This window comes from Heliconius melpomene, chromosome 21 (genome assembly GCF_056956725.1).
Source record: "Heliconius melpomene rosina isolate 202511_hmr_F chromosome 21, ASM5695672v1, whole genome shotgun sequence".
Classification (NCBI taxonomy): Eukaryota; Metazoa; Arthropoda; class Insecta; order Lepidoptera; family Nymphalidae; genus Heliconius; species Heliconius melpomene.
The window spans coordinates 14,769,878-14,784,795 of NC_140409.1; the positions used below are offsets into that span (position 1 = coordinate 14,769,878).

Consider the following 14,918-nt stretch of genomic DNA (forward strand, 5'->3'; position numbering starts at 1 on the left):
ACATAAAATATAATACAAATAAATAAATATTTAAGAATATTATAATAATAATAATATATAATATTATTGGCAAGGGAAATAAAGTTACAACATCATGCTAAGTTGTTGATTATTCAAATAATACATTCAATGTTACTTATAAAATAAATTAAAAGAAATTTTCTTAAAGTAATTATTCGGCTTTTTAGGTACAATAAATACTGTTATGTAAATGACATAACACAAAAAATCGTTTAAATCACATATAAAACTTAGATTTTGTAGTTTTAAAATATTTTAGCGTCGAAACGAGGTATTTTAAGTTTGTTTTTGTTGCTTACGTAAGAAACAGGGTCGGCAGTTAAGAAGCTTAGAACATTTTTCATGGATCTTTCGTTAATATTTAAGATAATAACTTTTTAAAATTGTAACATAATATCAACTGACAGCAATTAGCTAACTATATTAAGATAAATTTTTCAATATTTATAATGTCGTGATATAAAACTTCATTCAAGACTTTCATATAAATAATTCTAAAACTGTACTTCTGTACAACCCCAAGTGACACACTGATGCATTTAGTCTATGGTTCACAAACTCACTTTACTTAAAGTAGTTAAAGTAAAGTAAATTACTTTTCTATTTGTCAAAGTCATACTCATATATTTATGTTTTAATTTAGATTTTAGTTAAACGTCGAGCGATCCTTGCGAAAGTATTTTATTATTTAGAATTATAATTGTACCTTTTAATTATATAATTTACAAATACACTAGTTTGGGACGAACGTAGAACAGGTATTTAGTTTATCTAATAAAATAATCACAGTATCACCGCTATGCGTCATAAAATGGTTCTATCGAAAAATTTATTTAATTTGATTATAGTTTATAGGCGTCGTGTCGCCGAAGCGTAGAATGGTGCAAATGTAATATATGGTTTAGTGTTAACGTTATAATTTTTTTGTTGTGCTCATAGTTTCTCACAATGGAGGCGTCCTACCAGGGAGGCGTGACCCTCGAAGACAATGACAAATTTCAGAAACTTTCGCAAACAATAGCAAGCAATATAAAGAAAATTTCGCAAAATGGTGAGCGCCACTTCCTTTGTAATAATTACATTATTTTTCAATTATTACTTTATCGTTATTCCTAAACATGTTAATATATTAATATTGAATATTTAAAAATAATGTATAATATTTAGTATGCTAAATATTTTACAGTATCTTCAATGTCCAAAATGGTCAACCAACTCCAAACTCCTCAAGATTCTCAGGAACTCAGGAGTCAATTGTATGTACATTGGTCTTATTTTATTCATTATTAATACATTTTTTCTTATTTTTATTTATTTAAATATGCTTAATCGTCTTTTTTCTAGACGTCAAATCCAGAACTACACCAAAAAGCTTGCTAAGGACACATCTTCTTTGTTAATGGAGTTGATGAGGCAGAGAACTGACATACCGGCCAACCTTTTAACCCGGGAAAGACTCAGCGATGAATACATGGCAACTTTGACTGCATTCCAAGTAAGTTTTTGATTTGTGCCAATTTCAGAGGGTTATGTAGTGCAGGGGTTTGATCCCACTCATGGAAATTAATTATTTTCAGTTCTTCACACTGGTAATGAAACAAAGTGTAGCTTTGCTTCCACTACTCCGCACATAATGTCTGGAAAATTAGGCAGTGCGTGGAGAAGAGAGTATCTTAACACTACTTTCAAGTACTGCAAGAATTTGAATCTCAGTAGCCAGCAAACAAAATAAAGAACACTCTTGACTACTCGTAATAATTTTTCGTTTGACACCTGCTGAACATGCTTTTAATATTATAAGCATACAATATCAACTTGGTTATGGTTTTTCTTCACTCTTATAATGTATATTTTAATTTTATTTTCTTAATGACCATTTCAAAAAGTAAGTAGTAGATAAGATTTTTATATAAAAATAATGGCTGACCATTTACATTTGAAAATATTTCTTTATGAAAGAGATAACATAAATATATGTATTTTGATTGCACCTAACAATCTCTGTTTAGAGAAAATAGCTATAAACAAACAAAACAGTAAAGCAAATAACAATTTTGCTGAACAAAAATATTATTATAAACTGGTACATCAATTTTTACTTAAATTATAATGTTCCTTTTTCACCAGAGAATTATATAACCATTGATAAGAAATGTTAATAAATACTAAAAATTTATATTTAAATTAATATATTGAATTATATTTTGAATTCACGAAAGGTGCAGGTTCTAATTCAGGTGCATTAAAATATTTTGTATAGAATATATTTAAATTCCTTAGCATGAACAATATTTTAATATGATCTAATGCAATATATACATATAGTATTTAATCTGTACTATATGTTTCCCAGACCAGACAGACAATCTAAATGAGTATTTAATGTTTGATGTGTTTTCAGGCGACCCAACGATCTGCCGCTCACAAGACCAAGGACGACGTGCGTAAAGTGAAGGCCCAGAACGTTAGCATCGGTGATCCCTTTGCGATGGGTAGTAAGTACTAATTCTCTCTATCTCTATCTCTCTTGGTCTGAGTGTCAACAGGATGGTTGTGGGTTTGATCCCCACTCTGGCAGAGAAAAGGCGGCGTTGAGTTGAGCCATTCAACACGATGTTTCGGTTTTCGCTTGTTAGGGAATGGAAAGTCTTGACAATTACTTCTACCTGTGTGTGGAAAACAGCGAAGCTACATTTTAAGTGTGAACGCAACGAAAATCTGTAAATATAAACAAAATTATTTCAAATATCAGATTTTAAAATAGTAATATGTCCATATTTGATTGAAAATACAACATATAATTTGCACACATTGTACATCAATACAAATTGTAAGTATACAAATAATAAAGGTATATGGGGGTCAATACAAGGAAGATCTCCCTTTTCCACACCAATTATATATCAATAATTATGTTTCCCCTCTCCCTGACGCTCGTCGTACCAACCAGGGAGTACCAATCCCTTAAACAAAAAACCCGACTGCATAAACTAATTCAATATATTATCCAGTAACAATCACGTGGGAATGTCAGTTTTTTATCATGTCATATTTAAATAGGTATTTCTAAACCCGACAGAGATTGTTAGAGAAATCTTGTATAAATAGTAAATCTGTAGCCTTATAATATGATAATGCCAGTCAATAAACTTATAAAAGTTAGATCCAATTTATTGCAGATTTAAATTATTCTACGCTAATACGACGAAATATATATACATAAACATATATATGTATGTAATACTTATATAATATAAATATATGATTGACTGATCCATTGATCTGATCCATCCATTAGACATATCCATTGGACCTGTCTCTTTACCATATAGACTCTTCACTTATGAATGTAGGCCCTTGAATGGTGATAAACTATACATCTTCCACTTTTCATTACTTTGAAAATATTAGGTACATAGCTGGAGATAAAGTATAAATAAATTATTATTACTTCTTTTATAAATATTATTTCTTAAAATATAATTATTTTTTGAGGGTAATTCATCTGTGGGCAACGGGTATAGTGGTGATGTTACTCAGACGAGACCTTATATTCAACTCTTTTATTATATATTTAATTTGGTTATTTATACGCTACAAAACAATAGGGGAACATAATTTCACAATTGGGCGCTGATTTAGCGTGTTTATAAAGAATATAATAAGACTAGTGCAATACCCCAACCCCTACACATCAATAGTTAATAAAACCTGAATCTGAATCTGAGCAAGTCAAGCGTTACCTCCTTTACGATAAAGGACAATCGTATTCTTATTTACCTGTTAAATTATAATTATAAATTAAATCAGCTTCACGATGTATCCTGCACACTGTAGAGGCAGGCAGGGTAGGCAGAGGGAACCTAGTGTTAATACACTCCGTTCCCCACTTTCCGCCGAAGTCTGGATGCATTGCCCTTGTGTCGACACCAGAACGAACATATAAAATATATACATTTAAATAAATATTTCATTTCCTTGAGTGGGAATCGAATCCACAACGAGTTGTCCTTATAGTTTGTCACACTTTGTCCCACTGCGCCACCACTGGCCTTAACCTGTTGTTTATTTTTATTCTATATTCTTTTATATTTTTTTTATTATTTATTATTTAAATGTAAATAAAAACAGATGCGAGGTCAATCGACTGTATTGTTTTATAGTAATTATAAATAAATTATATAATTTTCCGTAGATTTAGTATAATATTAATTTTGTCTAGACATTAATGAAGAATGCAAGTGTTTATTATGACAGTAGAAACCCGACTGAACTGATGAGTTTTTATGCTTAAGCACTCAATAACGAATATTCGGAGAATAGAATCGGATCGAATTTAGATTTTATAAATTTAGAATCGCTTTTAGATGTCATAAATTTTAAATTTAATGAAATGTTTTCATCAAATTTACCTATTTTCGAAGGCTTTTTTTCAAATTGACGATAAAAAATTAGATACTAGACAGGTATATATTATCGAAGTATACATTATATTGACATCAACAGCCGGCAGCTGTTGAGTTTCTTGCCAATTCCACTCCTTAGAACTGCCCTCCGAGCCCGTGATAGCCATATGTTTATTCTACGATTCAAAAGGACTCGAACGTAACTCGAACTCGAAAGTATAATCATACTTAATATTTTTATTTATATTTCGAAATCATCCCGAAAACATACGACCGTTTCGTTTTTGATATTAGAATGACTATTCTCTCTAATTACTCGTATATGACTAGACTGTGACGTGAAAGATATTAAATATTCAGAAAAAAATATAACAATGAGGCCAACAGCCCAACGTATCTCAGCGGACTCTACTCTGGTCAATGTCGTTTTAAACACTATAATAGTATTCATATTCTTTTCTAATACTTTTTCATATGAAGAATTAAATAGACATTTTTCAATATTTCATTCAACTATGCGTATTATTCGTCTGAATATAATTTTATTTTTTTTTAATTATTTTACCTTTCGAACTATTTACAAAAATAAACATACTTTTTCTGTTATAATTTCTTTTTTCTTCGTAAAATAAACAGAACTATTTTACTCATCCCTACGTGTGCAGATCAGTTTCTAAATAACTTTCAGGAACTATAGAACATAGCTGCATGCGAAGAGAACTGCTTTGCTAAGTTCACAGACATTATAATTGAAATAAAGGTAAAGTACCTTTATGGGTTAATTATCATCCCACTAGCTAAAAATAATTTGAATTGATAAAACGATTTAGAGGCTTTATAATTTTGTTTATAAAGTAAGGTGCGGGCTTGAGTTCGAACACTATGTCAGTTAGTAGATAGATTAACTACAGTTACTTGTTTATAGCTAACAGCCGCAACAGGGACTCTGACCGCGATCTCAGGCAGCAAGAGCAGATCAATGCTCAGACCGAACGTGACTTGCAGCAGCTGGAAGAGCGCGAGCGCGACATACAGAAACTGGAGGTGAGTGCAGAGTGCAGTGCATATCACCAAATAACATGGTTCAGAATATATGTTTACGGAGGTTTGTTAGGCAAAAGGTATAAAATTATAGATTTTAACGGTTGTTCGAGCAGGCTCTTGATTATTTAATAAAGTGGAGAGGGAAATAATACATTTCCCATAAGAACTATGAGATGATACTTATATCATAGTTGCAAGTGCAATTAAAAATGCAGTGAAGTACAGGGTGGGCCATTAAGTTATGCGAATTTTAAAAAATCATAGAAAAAAACTACAATACTTAGGAAAGATAATCTTTATTTATAATAAAGTAAACAAATGAGATTTTTTTTTTTAAATAACATCACTGAGATGTGTTCCATCTAAACGTACACACTCCTCGAATCTGAACCTTGACCCCAGAGAAAAAAATCCGGTGGCGTGAGATCTGGGCTCCGAGGAGGCCACGGAATGAAAGAAAAAAAAATTTCAAGATAATTCAATATATTTGGCTAATTGGAAAACAAACTGAAATATTATTATATCTATAAAATTTTATTTATTGCGCTGTATATTTAAAATGCTCGGAATCCTTCCAGAACGACATAATGGATGTGAACCAAATATTCAAAGAGCTCGGCACCATCATACACGAGCAAGGTGCCGTCGTGGACTCGATTGAGGCGAGCATCGAATCTACGTCCCACGACGTCGAGGCGGGGGTCCAGGAGCTCTCGCGCGCTGCCACCTATAAGGTATATAATATTAATACAAACATATTAATTTATACTGACAGGGCTGACAAAACTGACATTATTGATAACTATATCGATGATGGTAGTTTGACTATCAACCCCTTGAGCTTGGGCGGTATTCTGCGGTCTTAGGCCACACTAGTGACCTCCCGCCATTTGGCCCAGCTTGGCTGCGCTTATCCGGCCATGGACATCGTGATCGATGCCTCCAGACTCGTGCATAACGGATCCAAGATACCTGTACTTTTCGGACTTAACGGCGGATAATGTTCGAGTCCGGGCTCCCGCAGGCCATGTACTCGGTCTTCGAGATTTAGTTTAAGCGTCCATTATACTTCTGAGGGCGAGGGGTGCCTTCCAGGGTGCCCAATCCTGGCTGAAATCCATATTGAGACTCAGAGATAGTATACACACAAGAAATATACTAACTAACAAAGAATTACTTCGTTCTGTCAGTTAATGCAATTATTTTTCAGATGCATTGTCTCTCTCTTTGTTAACTTAAGGAGATAGGCATGAATACACTTTCTTTAGAGAATTTACAAGTAATATAATATAAATTATTTTATTGCAAAAAAGTACATTAAACGGAATCTAAGTTGTGGTAGAGATGATTAATGTTCAATCATAAAAATAATAATTTAAGTCACATGCCTCAGGAGTGCTAAGATAAGAAAATAAGCTTAGTGTGAAATGAACTAATAATTTATATAAAACAACATTTTGCCATACATATAGTATGTCTGGCTTTTTATTTAAATACATAAACTAATATTAAAACTTTGAAACATTCCAGAACAAGCTGCGAACTAAGAAGCTGTATTTGGCTCTCATTCTGATCGTCGTCGCCTGTATCATACTCATCGTTATATTCCATCGCTGATTAAACACCACACTGCTGTATTACTTCTTCAAATACGGCATGCATCTGTTCTGGTTGTCGGTTTTCTTTTATTATCTGGAGTATAGATTTTTGTAAATGCGCTCTGTGTTTTGTTATCTGTCGATCTGTCAATGTCAGCTGTAATTTGTAATTATCTGTTAAACTGGAAACCGTAATACTAGCGCCCCCCCCGCGGCTTCGCCCGCTTGAACTACATGATTATTCGTTTAATAAACAGAATTGATAGTCAAATATGTTGATGTCAATGAATAATTTAATTTATTCGTTGAGAAACAGCCTTAAATGTTAAATTATTGATCTGGGTAAGTACATATAATATTCTTTGTACAATAACTGTAATGATTGCATATTGCAAAAATGGAAGCGAATAATTCAATAACGAAATCGAATCCAAAATAATTAATCGAACAAATGAAACGAATATTGAATCAAAAATGTTTAATTGTGAACCCCCTCCTTGTTTTGAAAGTCGGTTAAACGTACAAATTTATTACAAACAAATACATATTCATTATAAATATAAGTATAGATATGGATTGTTTTATATTTACAGGCAAAAACATGCCTTTAGTTCATTCAAATGACTATAACTTTTTTTAATGAACCAGTTTTGATGAAACAGACTTTAGATGTTAAGCTAGGTTAAAACAAAGAAATTGATGAAATTTTCCGTAAATCGATTCAGTGCTCCTCTATCCATTTCAGTCAAAAATACTAAATGTACAGACAAAATATTTTTACTGTTTTATCATATATAGACATGTTATTATTTATAACAGCTTATCTTATGTAACTTTTGTATGAAATAAAGAATAATGTTTAATTCTAAGTATTATTATTTAATTGCTGAATTGACAGATCGTTCAAATACGCACTTTTCTATAATATATATATGTTCATTCATCACCTTTTCAAAGACTCAATGTTATTGAGTGAGTTAGTGAAGTGATAGTGCTTAGTAGTGCTAGTGACAATGATTGAAACAAAAGTGTTTTGAAGGCTTATAGTACATGATGCTATGGCTTTTTTATAAGAATATGTCAAATTCTATATTAGGTTGTCAGTGTATTTTTAGTCTCTACTATTAAAAAAAATACTTTTTTGGAGTTTTGAATTGTGATTTTTGCTTCTTTTAATTGCCTGTGAACTTTCCATTACATAGAATTTGACAATTTGCTTGGAGACTATTTAAAGCAGGGATTGGATAAGCTCATAATTATATTTGATGTTAGAAATCTTTTTAACACTTCAAAATGGAGCAGGTCACTGTCACTCGCCTGTGTTCATTTTGTTCAATTGAATTTTATTTTATTACTAAAATTTTAGGCATTTTCATACAAGATATTTTAAGCATGTATATCATATTCTAAAATTAGCAGGTAATCTGTTTAAAAGTGGCAACCTTAGTAAAATTTTTATAATACTGCATATAAAGCTGTCCACAAGTCGTGGCAGCCCTGACGTTAACTTTTCTGTATGTAATATTGTTAAAGCTATATTAATTTATTTATATGTGTTAACAATTTTTTATTTTTTAACACGACACTTTATGCTAAAAGCGATTGAAATTCTAATTTAGCCAAAATGTCATATAATTTTTATATGAAATTTATACTTTAGATGTAAAAATAATCTTGTCACGTTGTATCTTTTTTCATTACCACTTTTAGCAGATAAGTTTGAATTTTATTTAATTTTTAAATACATTCCTTGCTCTTATATACAAAGTACGACTAAGTACGACGTACGACTTAAACGGTGTCAGAAAGTAAATAAAACATATAAGTTTTGCATTCACGTAGTTAACTTTTAATTAAATCGAACACTATAATCTTTATTCATAATGTATGTCTATATATCCAATATACTTAGAAAAATATTTAAATTAAACAAAAAAAATTGCGGTTTCGAACCTAACTTAAATATATTCTTTTTAATAATTTAAATATTTTTCTAATATTAACATTAAAATATTCACTTTAGATATAACTTTAATTTGAAACAATGATATCACTCTTTTGGTGAAACAATGACGTATTTGCACTTTATGACATAAACAAAGTTTGTAAATAACATATGCGCAATTACGTCGTTGTTGTACCAAACTGGCAAGTGTTAGTATTGTATTATTTTTGTATGATATTTATATGACAGAGTATAATAGTTTATGCATGTTCTTGATTATTTTACTTATTACAATTAAAAGAAAATTTGTTATAATGTCTATAAACTTTGGTTACAGAGAAAAAAAGAGTTTTTGTTTAATTCCTTATGGGAATTATTAATTGTACTCAATATTTTCAAAATAATTGATTATTTTAAATGATCAGTACATTTGAGAAGCTTCTTGCCCTCATTGGTTGTCGAGAGTAGTTTTTTTAAAGTATTTTTCACAAAATTGTTTAAACAAGATATAATAATAAGGTATTTAATAAAACACCGTATATTTAAAAAACAAGCTTAATATTTAAAAAAATATAAGGGTTAAAATATAGGATTTTTCCTGGGTTTGATCCATTAATTTACGAACGTTTAAACTCTCCATTTATTTTTGTCCATTTAGTTTTGGTCTGCCAATTCTCCTTTTAGCCAGCCCGCTCCTTCCAAGCCCGCGACGCCGTGTCACGCCAAGCGCCAAGCGTGTCAGCCAGATTTATTTTAATAAAATATAAAAATGTTCTAAAATTAATATATTTCTACACCACAAATGACTATGGTGCGCCTCACGGTTCCAACAGTCTTCAACCGGACATATATATATGTGTATCCGATAACCCGACATTACTTGTTTACTTTTGAGAGCTCTTAGTATATATATTGAGGGTTTTAACTATAAATTATTATAATATTCATAAAGCATTTTTTATAATCTCGAAAAGAATAAATTCCGTTTTTTTACAAATAATCTTAAAAATTAAATTAAAAACCAACTGACATATCAGTTAATATGGTTTTCGTAGACTAACAAATATAGTTGTAAAGTTAACGTATATAGGGACTTGTTTGGTTAAATCATGAATCAAAAAGAATTTTAGTTTATTGTATAATATAAAATAATATATATCACTTCTATAGAATATTTTACATATATTGAAATTTGAATTATTCAATAATAAAATGATATTCCAAATGTAGGACACGCTGTATGTGTTACACTACTATTAGTTTAAATTTTAAAAGATTTTCCACAGAATTTTTTTTGTTTACATTATATTTTTTCTAAATTTATAATATATAGGCCGGGTCTGCGAACAATGTGTAATATTTGTATGTATCTATTTATGTAACCAGTAAGTAGTAGTAGTTCTTTTTTAAGGTAAGGGTTGCCTGGTTGAGATCACCCGTGGATGATAAGGCCGCCTTTACACCATTTTTCATTTGTTTTTATTGTATCTGTTTTATGTTTTAATTCATTTGTTTGTTTTTGTTTCTTTTTTTGTTTTGTGTTTAAGTTATTTATGGTGTAATAAAGTATTAAATAAATAAATAATAATGTTTATAACCATTATTAATTCGTCAATGATTATTTTTTTTGCTGTACTGATTTCTTTAAATGAAATAAAATCTGATAATAAAGCTTTTCTTCCTTACAAAACGTGTTTAATCATATTTTTTTTGAAATAGAGATTTTGTACTGCATAGACTTTGTAAGCTTTTAATTTGATTCGAGTTATTCGATCTTAGTTAATATAAGCGTCTATTATATCTTTTGTAATGTAAGTTTTGTCAGTGATTTAAATAATTTAATATTTTTTTAGTATTTTTGGTCACTACGATATTTTTTTCTTTGTTTTGTTCATGTTTTCGTTATAGCTCATCTACTCAGATAAAATAATTATTTTTTATGTAAATAATGTATAAATATTAAAATATCCATATTTTTTAAATCACTCGTGCTATTTTGTCATATTTCATTATATTTTAAAGTTTATTTTTCTATACAAAAAGATTTCGTTTTGAATAGTGAATAGTTTTTTTTTTTGTTTTAGTTATTATTTGAACTTTTTGAAAATTTCAAGATATTATATCTTTAGATTTTGTTTGTTACCTGCAGTCCATACCGTCTTTAGTATTCAATGACTGCTATTAACCCCTAAAAACCGCGGTTTCGTATATGAAAATGCGGATGTTTTATAAGAAAATGAACAGTATTTTAAAGAAAATACTAATTAAGGCACTTTTTATGGAATTAAAGTAAAAATAATGGACATATTAAATTGCACATTTACGTAAATGTGTCAACGAAAATTAGTTTTGATTGATTGTTTTTGAAGCGTAGTGCGTTTTTACTTAAATATGTTGATTTCAAAGATCACTTTAAACAAGCAAACTGGATGTAACCAATAAGTGTATGTCATTAACCGATTGAAATATATCCATTGATGTGAATTTGTTTATTTTTTATTATTTTTTACCCATATACCTGATGCAGCCTGGTGTCGAAGCTGCTTTAATGTCATAAATGAAGATAAATTGACTAAAAAAAGTAATTTTACAATTTTTGGGTTTATAACAATAGGATTTAGTCATACTGGGTTTTACATATTGATATATAGTTTTATTACCAAAGAGGAAATAATTTTACAATTACAATAATATGAGTGGAATGGTTAGCGTTGTGTTTTATCATTTAGAAGCTATATAGTTAGGTATATATTAAATACAAACATAATATATATTATAAGATCTACTTAAGTACTATGTTTATATATTTTAATGAACTATAACCCGTCCAAGATTAGTTTTAATTGTAGTTATGGTAGTTGACATGTAAATTTTTCTTTATTATTAAATATATTCCTTAAAATTCTGTTTATAAGAACTACAGTCGTAGAGGACATTTTCTCCGAGACTTGCCCTGGTAGATAAGCATACCTATTCATAGTGTCTGTACATAATTTGTATTTCTCTTTCTCTCACATCATGTTAGGTAAGTGGGAAAGAGATACAGTGATATTTGGTATTCAATATTTTAATACAAGAACAGCCTACGCCCTAATTGGTACCTATTTTTGGTTTTAAAAATAATATTTGTCTTAAAATTGCTTATTTACTTATTTAGAAAAGTGAACAGATATTGTTTTAATTTTTTTATTATATAAAAATGTTAATTACATACATACATACATACATAGCTTCACGCTTTGTCCCTAGCGGGGTAGTCAGAGAGAACGGAGCGCCAAACGCTGCGGTCTCTGCATACCTCTTTCACCTCGTCCACTGTCATCAACCTCTTCATACATGCCCTCCGGGAGATCCTCATGCTTTTTACGTAACCTTCCTCCAGTATCTCTGATACTATGTTTTCGAAGGTCAACTGAGGTCTCCCCCTACCTCTCCACTTACCGCTCACTTTTCCATCATAGATCTTTTTTGCCATTCTTTCTTCACTCATTCGTTCGACGTGCTCAAACCATCTGAGCACGTTCTTCTTAATTCTCACCGTGACGTCCTCGCTAGTACCTGCCATTCTGTGTATCTCTTCATTGCGGATTCGATCAGCTAAGCTGACTCCGCATATCCACGTTTCGCTGCCACATAACAACGTCGGTACCAAAACTGCATTGTGTACGGTCAAACGCGCAGCTATGCTGACGTTTCGCCGTCTCATTAATGCAGCTAAGGGTCCGTTAACCCTGTCCGTCCGTTAACCGGCAGCAATAGGCATTTTCTTTTTTTTTTAAATCAAATTTAAGGGCTTTGTCGCTTATGCGAATATGTCGCCCTGGTAAGTTGAACTTAAATAAAATATGATTTTAATATAATATAGTTTTTTTTAATATAATGTGGTTAGGTTAAGAGGCTTATTGCTAACTCATAAAGTATATTGGCTTCATCTGAAAGAGGTGGAGCCAAAACAGCCTTACAAAAACCTATTTCTTGAAATCTGCAGCTTATTTTTGTCCTAAGCGCTTCATTCTGCATACAATCCATCAATATGTGGTGTGATGTGGTGGACATCATCAACTGAATTAGAAATGCAAAAGTCGCAACTAGCTGTCATTGACTTGCCCATTAAATATTGCTCGTAAAAATGTATTGCCACATACCAGATGTGCCCAGCACGAACTCAAATCGCTACAAATTGTCTTTTTCCTACCTAAAACTTGATTACTTATCCATGGAGATGATAACGGACGTGGTTCCACGTTCGTCGCTGTTTCAGTGTCAGATGGTATTTCAGTGACTGTTGCCTTCCTGTCGACAGGCGTGGTAGGCGTGGTAGGAGCGGAGAGAGTCAGTTGAGACACTATGGGTGACAGCGTCACCGGGGTCACTACCGGCGTTGTGGCTAACATACCTAGGGGAAAATGTTATAGAAAAAGAAAATTTACATATTTTTTTGCAGTTTTACATTCTTCCTTAAAGCGCTACCTATTTTCCACCTATCCACCTGTCTTTGCGGGAAAAAGCGCCAACCTGCTTCTGTGTAATTTGTATTAATTTAATGTTAGTAAAATAATAATGGGTCTCTCTGAGTGCAATTGCTAGTAGAGTAAGTCTAGCGTCGTAACAGACAATTTTCTTACATACTTTACTGTATAATTTCATTGTATCGTTCAAATAGTGTAATATCCTCTTTCATAGATACTACGCTACGTGAAATATTTAGAAAAAACATCTAAACTATTAAAAGTCAAAAACTAAAAACAATTAAATGCTTATAAAATAAGGCAATATAAAAGGGTGGTAAAATTTGAATGTTTTTATAAAATATTTTTCAAACGACGCTGCCAGGATTCGAACCTGGAATCTTCTGATCCGTAGTCAGACGCGTTATCCGTTGCGCCACGGGGCCGACGTCAATGTGAGTAAAACATAGTATATAATTAATATATGATACATATTAATATATAACAAACAATAAACTCAAAAACAGGTACAAAAAATATATTCAAGCACAGCACAGCACGGCACAGCGTACGACTGTGAACGCGATGGTGGTAGATTCGACCCCACTTCTCTTCATGTATCATGTATCCGTTTTTTTATTTTCACGCTGGTACCCGCCGGGAAAAAAATGTTAAAATGCTCCGTTCCCCACATTTTACTGTATTATTGAGTGCGTATTTAAAAGCGCGTGTTCAATAATGGCGGAAATCAACAGTGCCTCGGTACCAGAGCGAGGAAATAATATTTCACTCCCCCGAGTGGGAATCGAACCCATCGAATTTACAGTCGCACGCAGTGGTACCACTGCGCCAAGAAGTTTATACTTATATAAAATTATTTTGACTTCCCGCTCAAAGGAGAAAAAATAAATTGAGATAAAACTTTCAATTCCAGTACTCTTTCTTAAAAAAAAAACAAAAATTACCAACCTTGCCCTAACCCTGGACTTAAGACAGCTTGAGCCAGCGCCGTAGTACCCGGCTGCCCGGCGTATAACGTATTATTCACAGAACCACTATCCATCTCCTGGATAGGAGACAGGGCCAAGGCACCGAGGCGATCCTCGGACTTCGTTCTGGTAGGCCTGGTGCATGATCACACCCATATCCTGGGGTCCCCAGGTCCTCATGGCTATGCGATTCTCCCTATCCATAACCTCTTTAGTGACGTCCGGTGTGGGTATGCGTGGGCGGTTCCGTAACGTTGTTGGTATGGAACCGTTAGTTTTTTGGTTACCTGTTATTTTTAAGTGTTATTAGTTATATTTAAGTATTTTCTAAGACATTAAGTGCACCACAAAGTTATCGTAATACAGGTCTCGTAGTACGGCAATAGCGGCATCCACTATCATTGTACGAAATATACAGTCATACAATACATGTCCCAGGAGTCAACGATAAAACGAAAACAGGTGAT

At 31.8% G+C, this 14,918-nt stretch overlaps 2 protein-coding genes and 1 non-coding gene across 3 annotated transcripts; 1 reads left to right on the forward strand and 2 right to left on the reverse strand.

The window, feature by feature from the left end:
* The first annotated feature begins 559 nt into the window (after nt 1-559).
* Syx7 (syntaxin 7) lies at nt 560-11,498 on the forward strand. Its single transcript, XM_085205575.1, has 8 exons — nt 560-779; nt 961-1,072; nt 1,208-1,277; nt 1,366-1,516; nt 2,423-2,516; nt 5,353-5,471; nt 6,050-6,205; nt 7,002-11,498. The coding sequence occupies exons 2-8, from the start codon at nt 970-972 to the stop codon at nt 7,086-7,088; spliced, it is 780 nt and encodes a 259-aa protein (XP_085061701.1). The 5' UTR covers nt 560-779; nt 961-969; the 3' UTR covers nt 7,089-11,498.
* Nucleotides 11,499-12,981: 1,483 nt separating this feature from the next.
* On the reverse strand, nt 12,982-14,653 carry LOC146527402 (uncharacterized). Its single transcript, XM_085205577.1, has 2 exons — nt 14,432-14,653; nt 12,982-13,410 (listed from the first exon to the last, which is right to left on the reverse strand). Exons 1-2 carry the CDS (start codon nt 14,523-14,525, stop codon nt 13,103-13,105), a joined length of 402 nt encoding a protein of 133 aa, XP_085061703.1. The 5' UTR covers nt 14,526-14,653; the 3' UTR covers nt 12,982-13,102.
* TRNAR-ACG (transfer RNA arginine (anticodon ACG)) lies at nt 13,836-13,908 on the reverse strand. Its single transcript has one exon. It is a non-coding gene; the product is annotated as a tRNA-Arg (tRNA).
* Nucleotides 14,654-14,918: the final 265 nt, after the last annotated feature.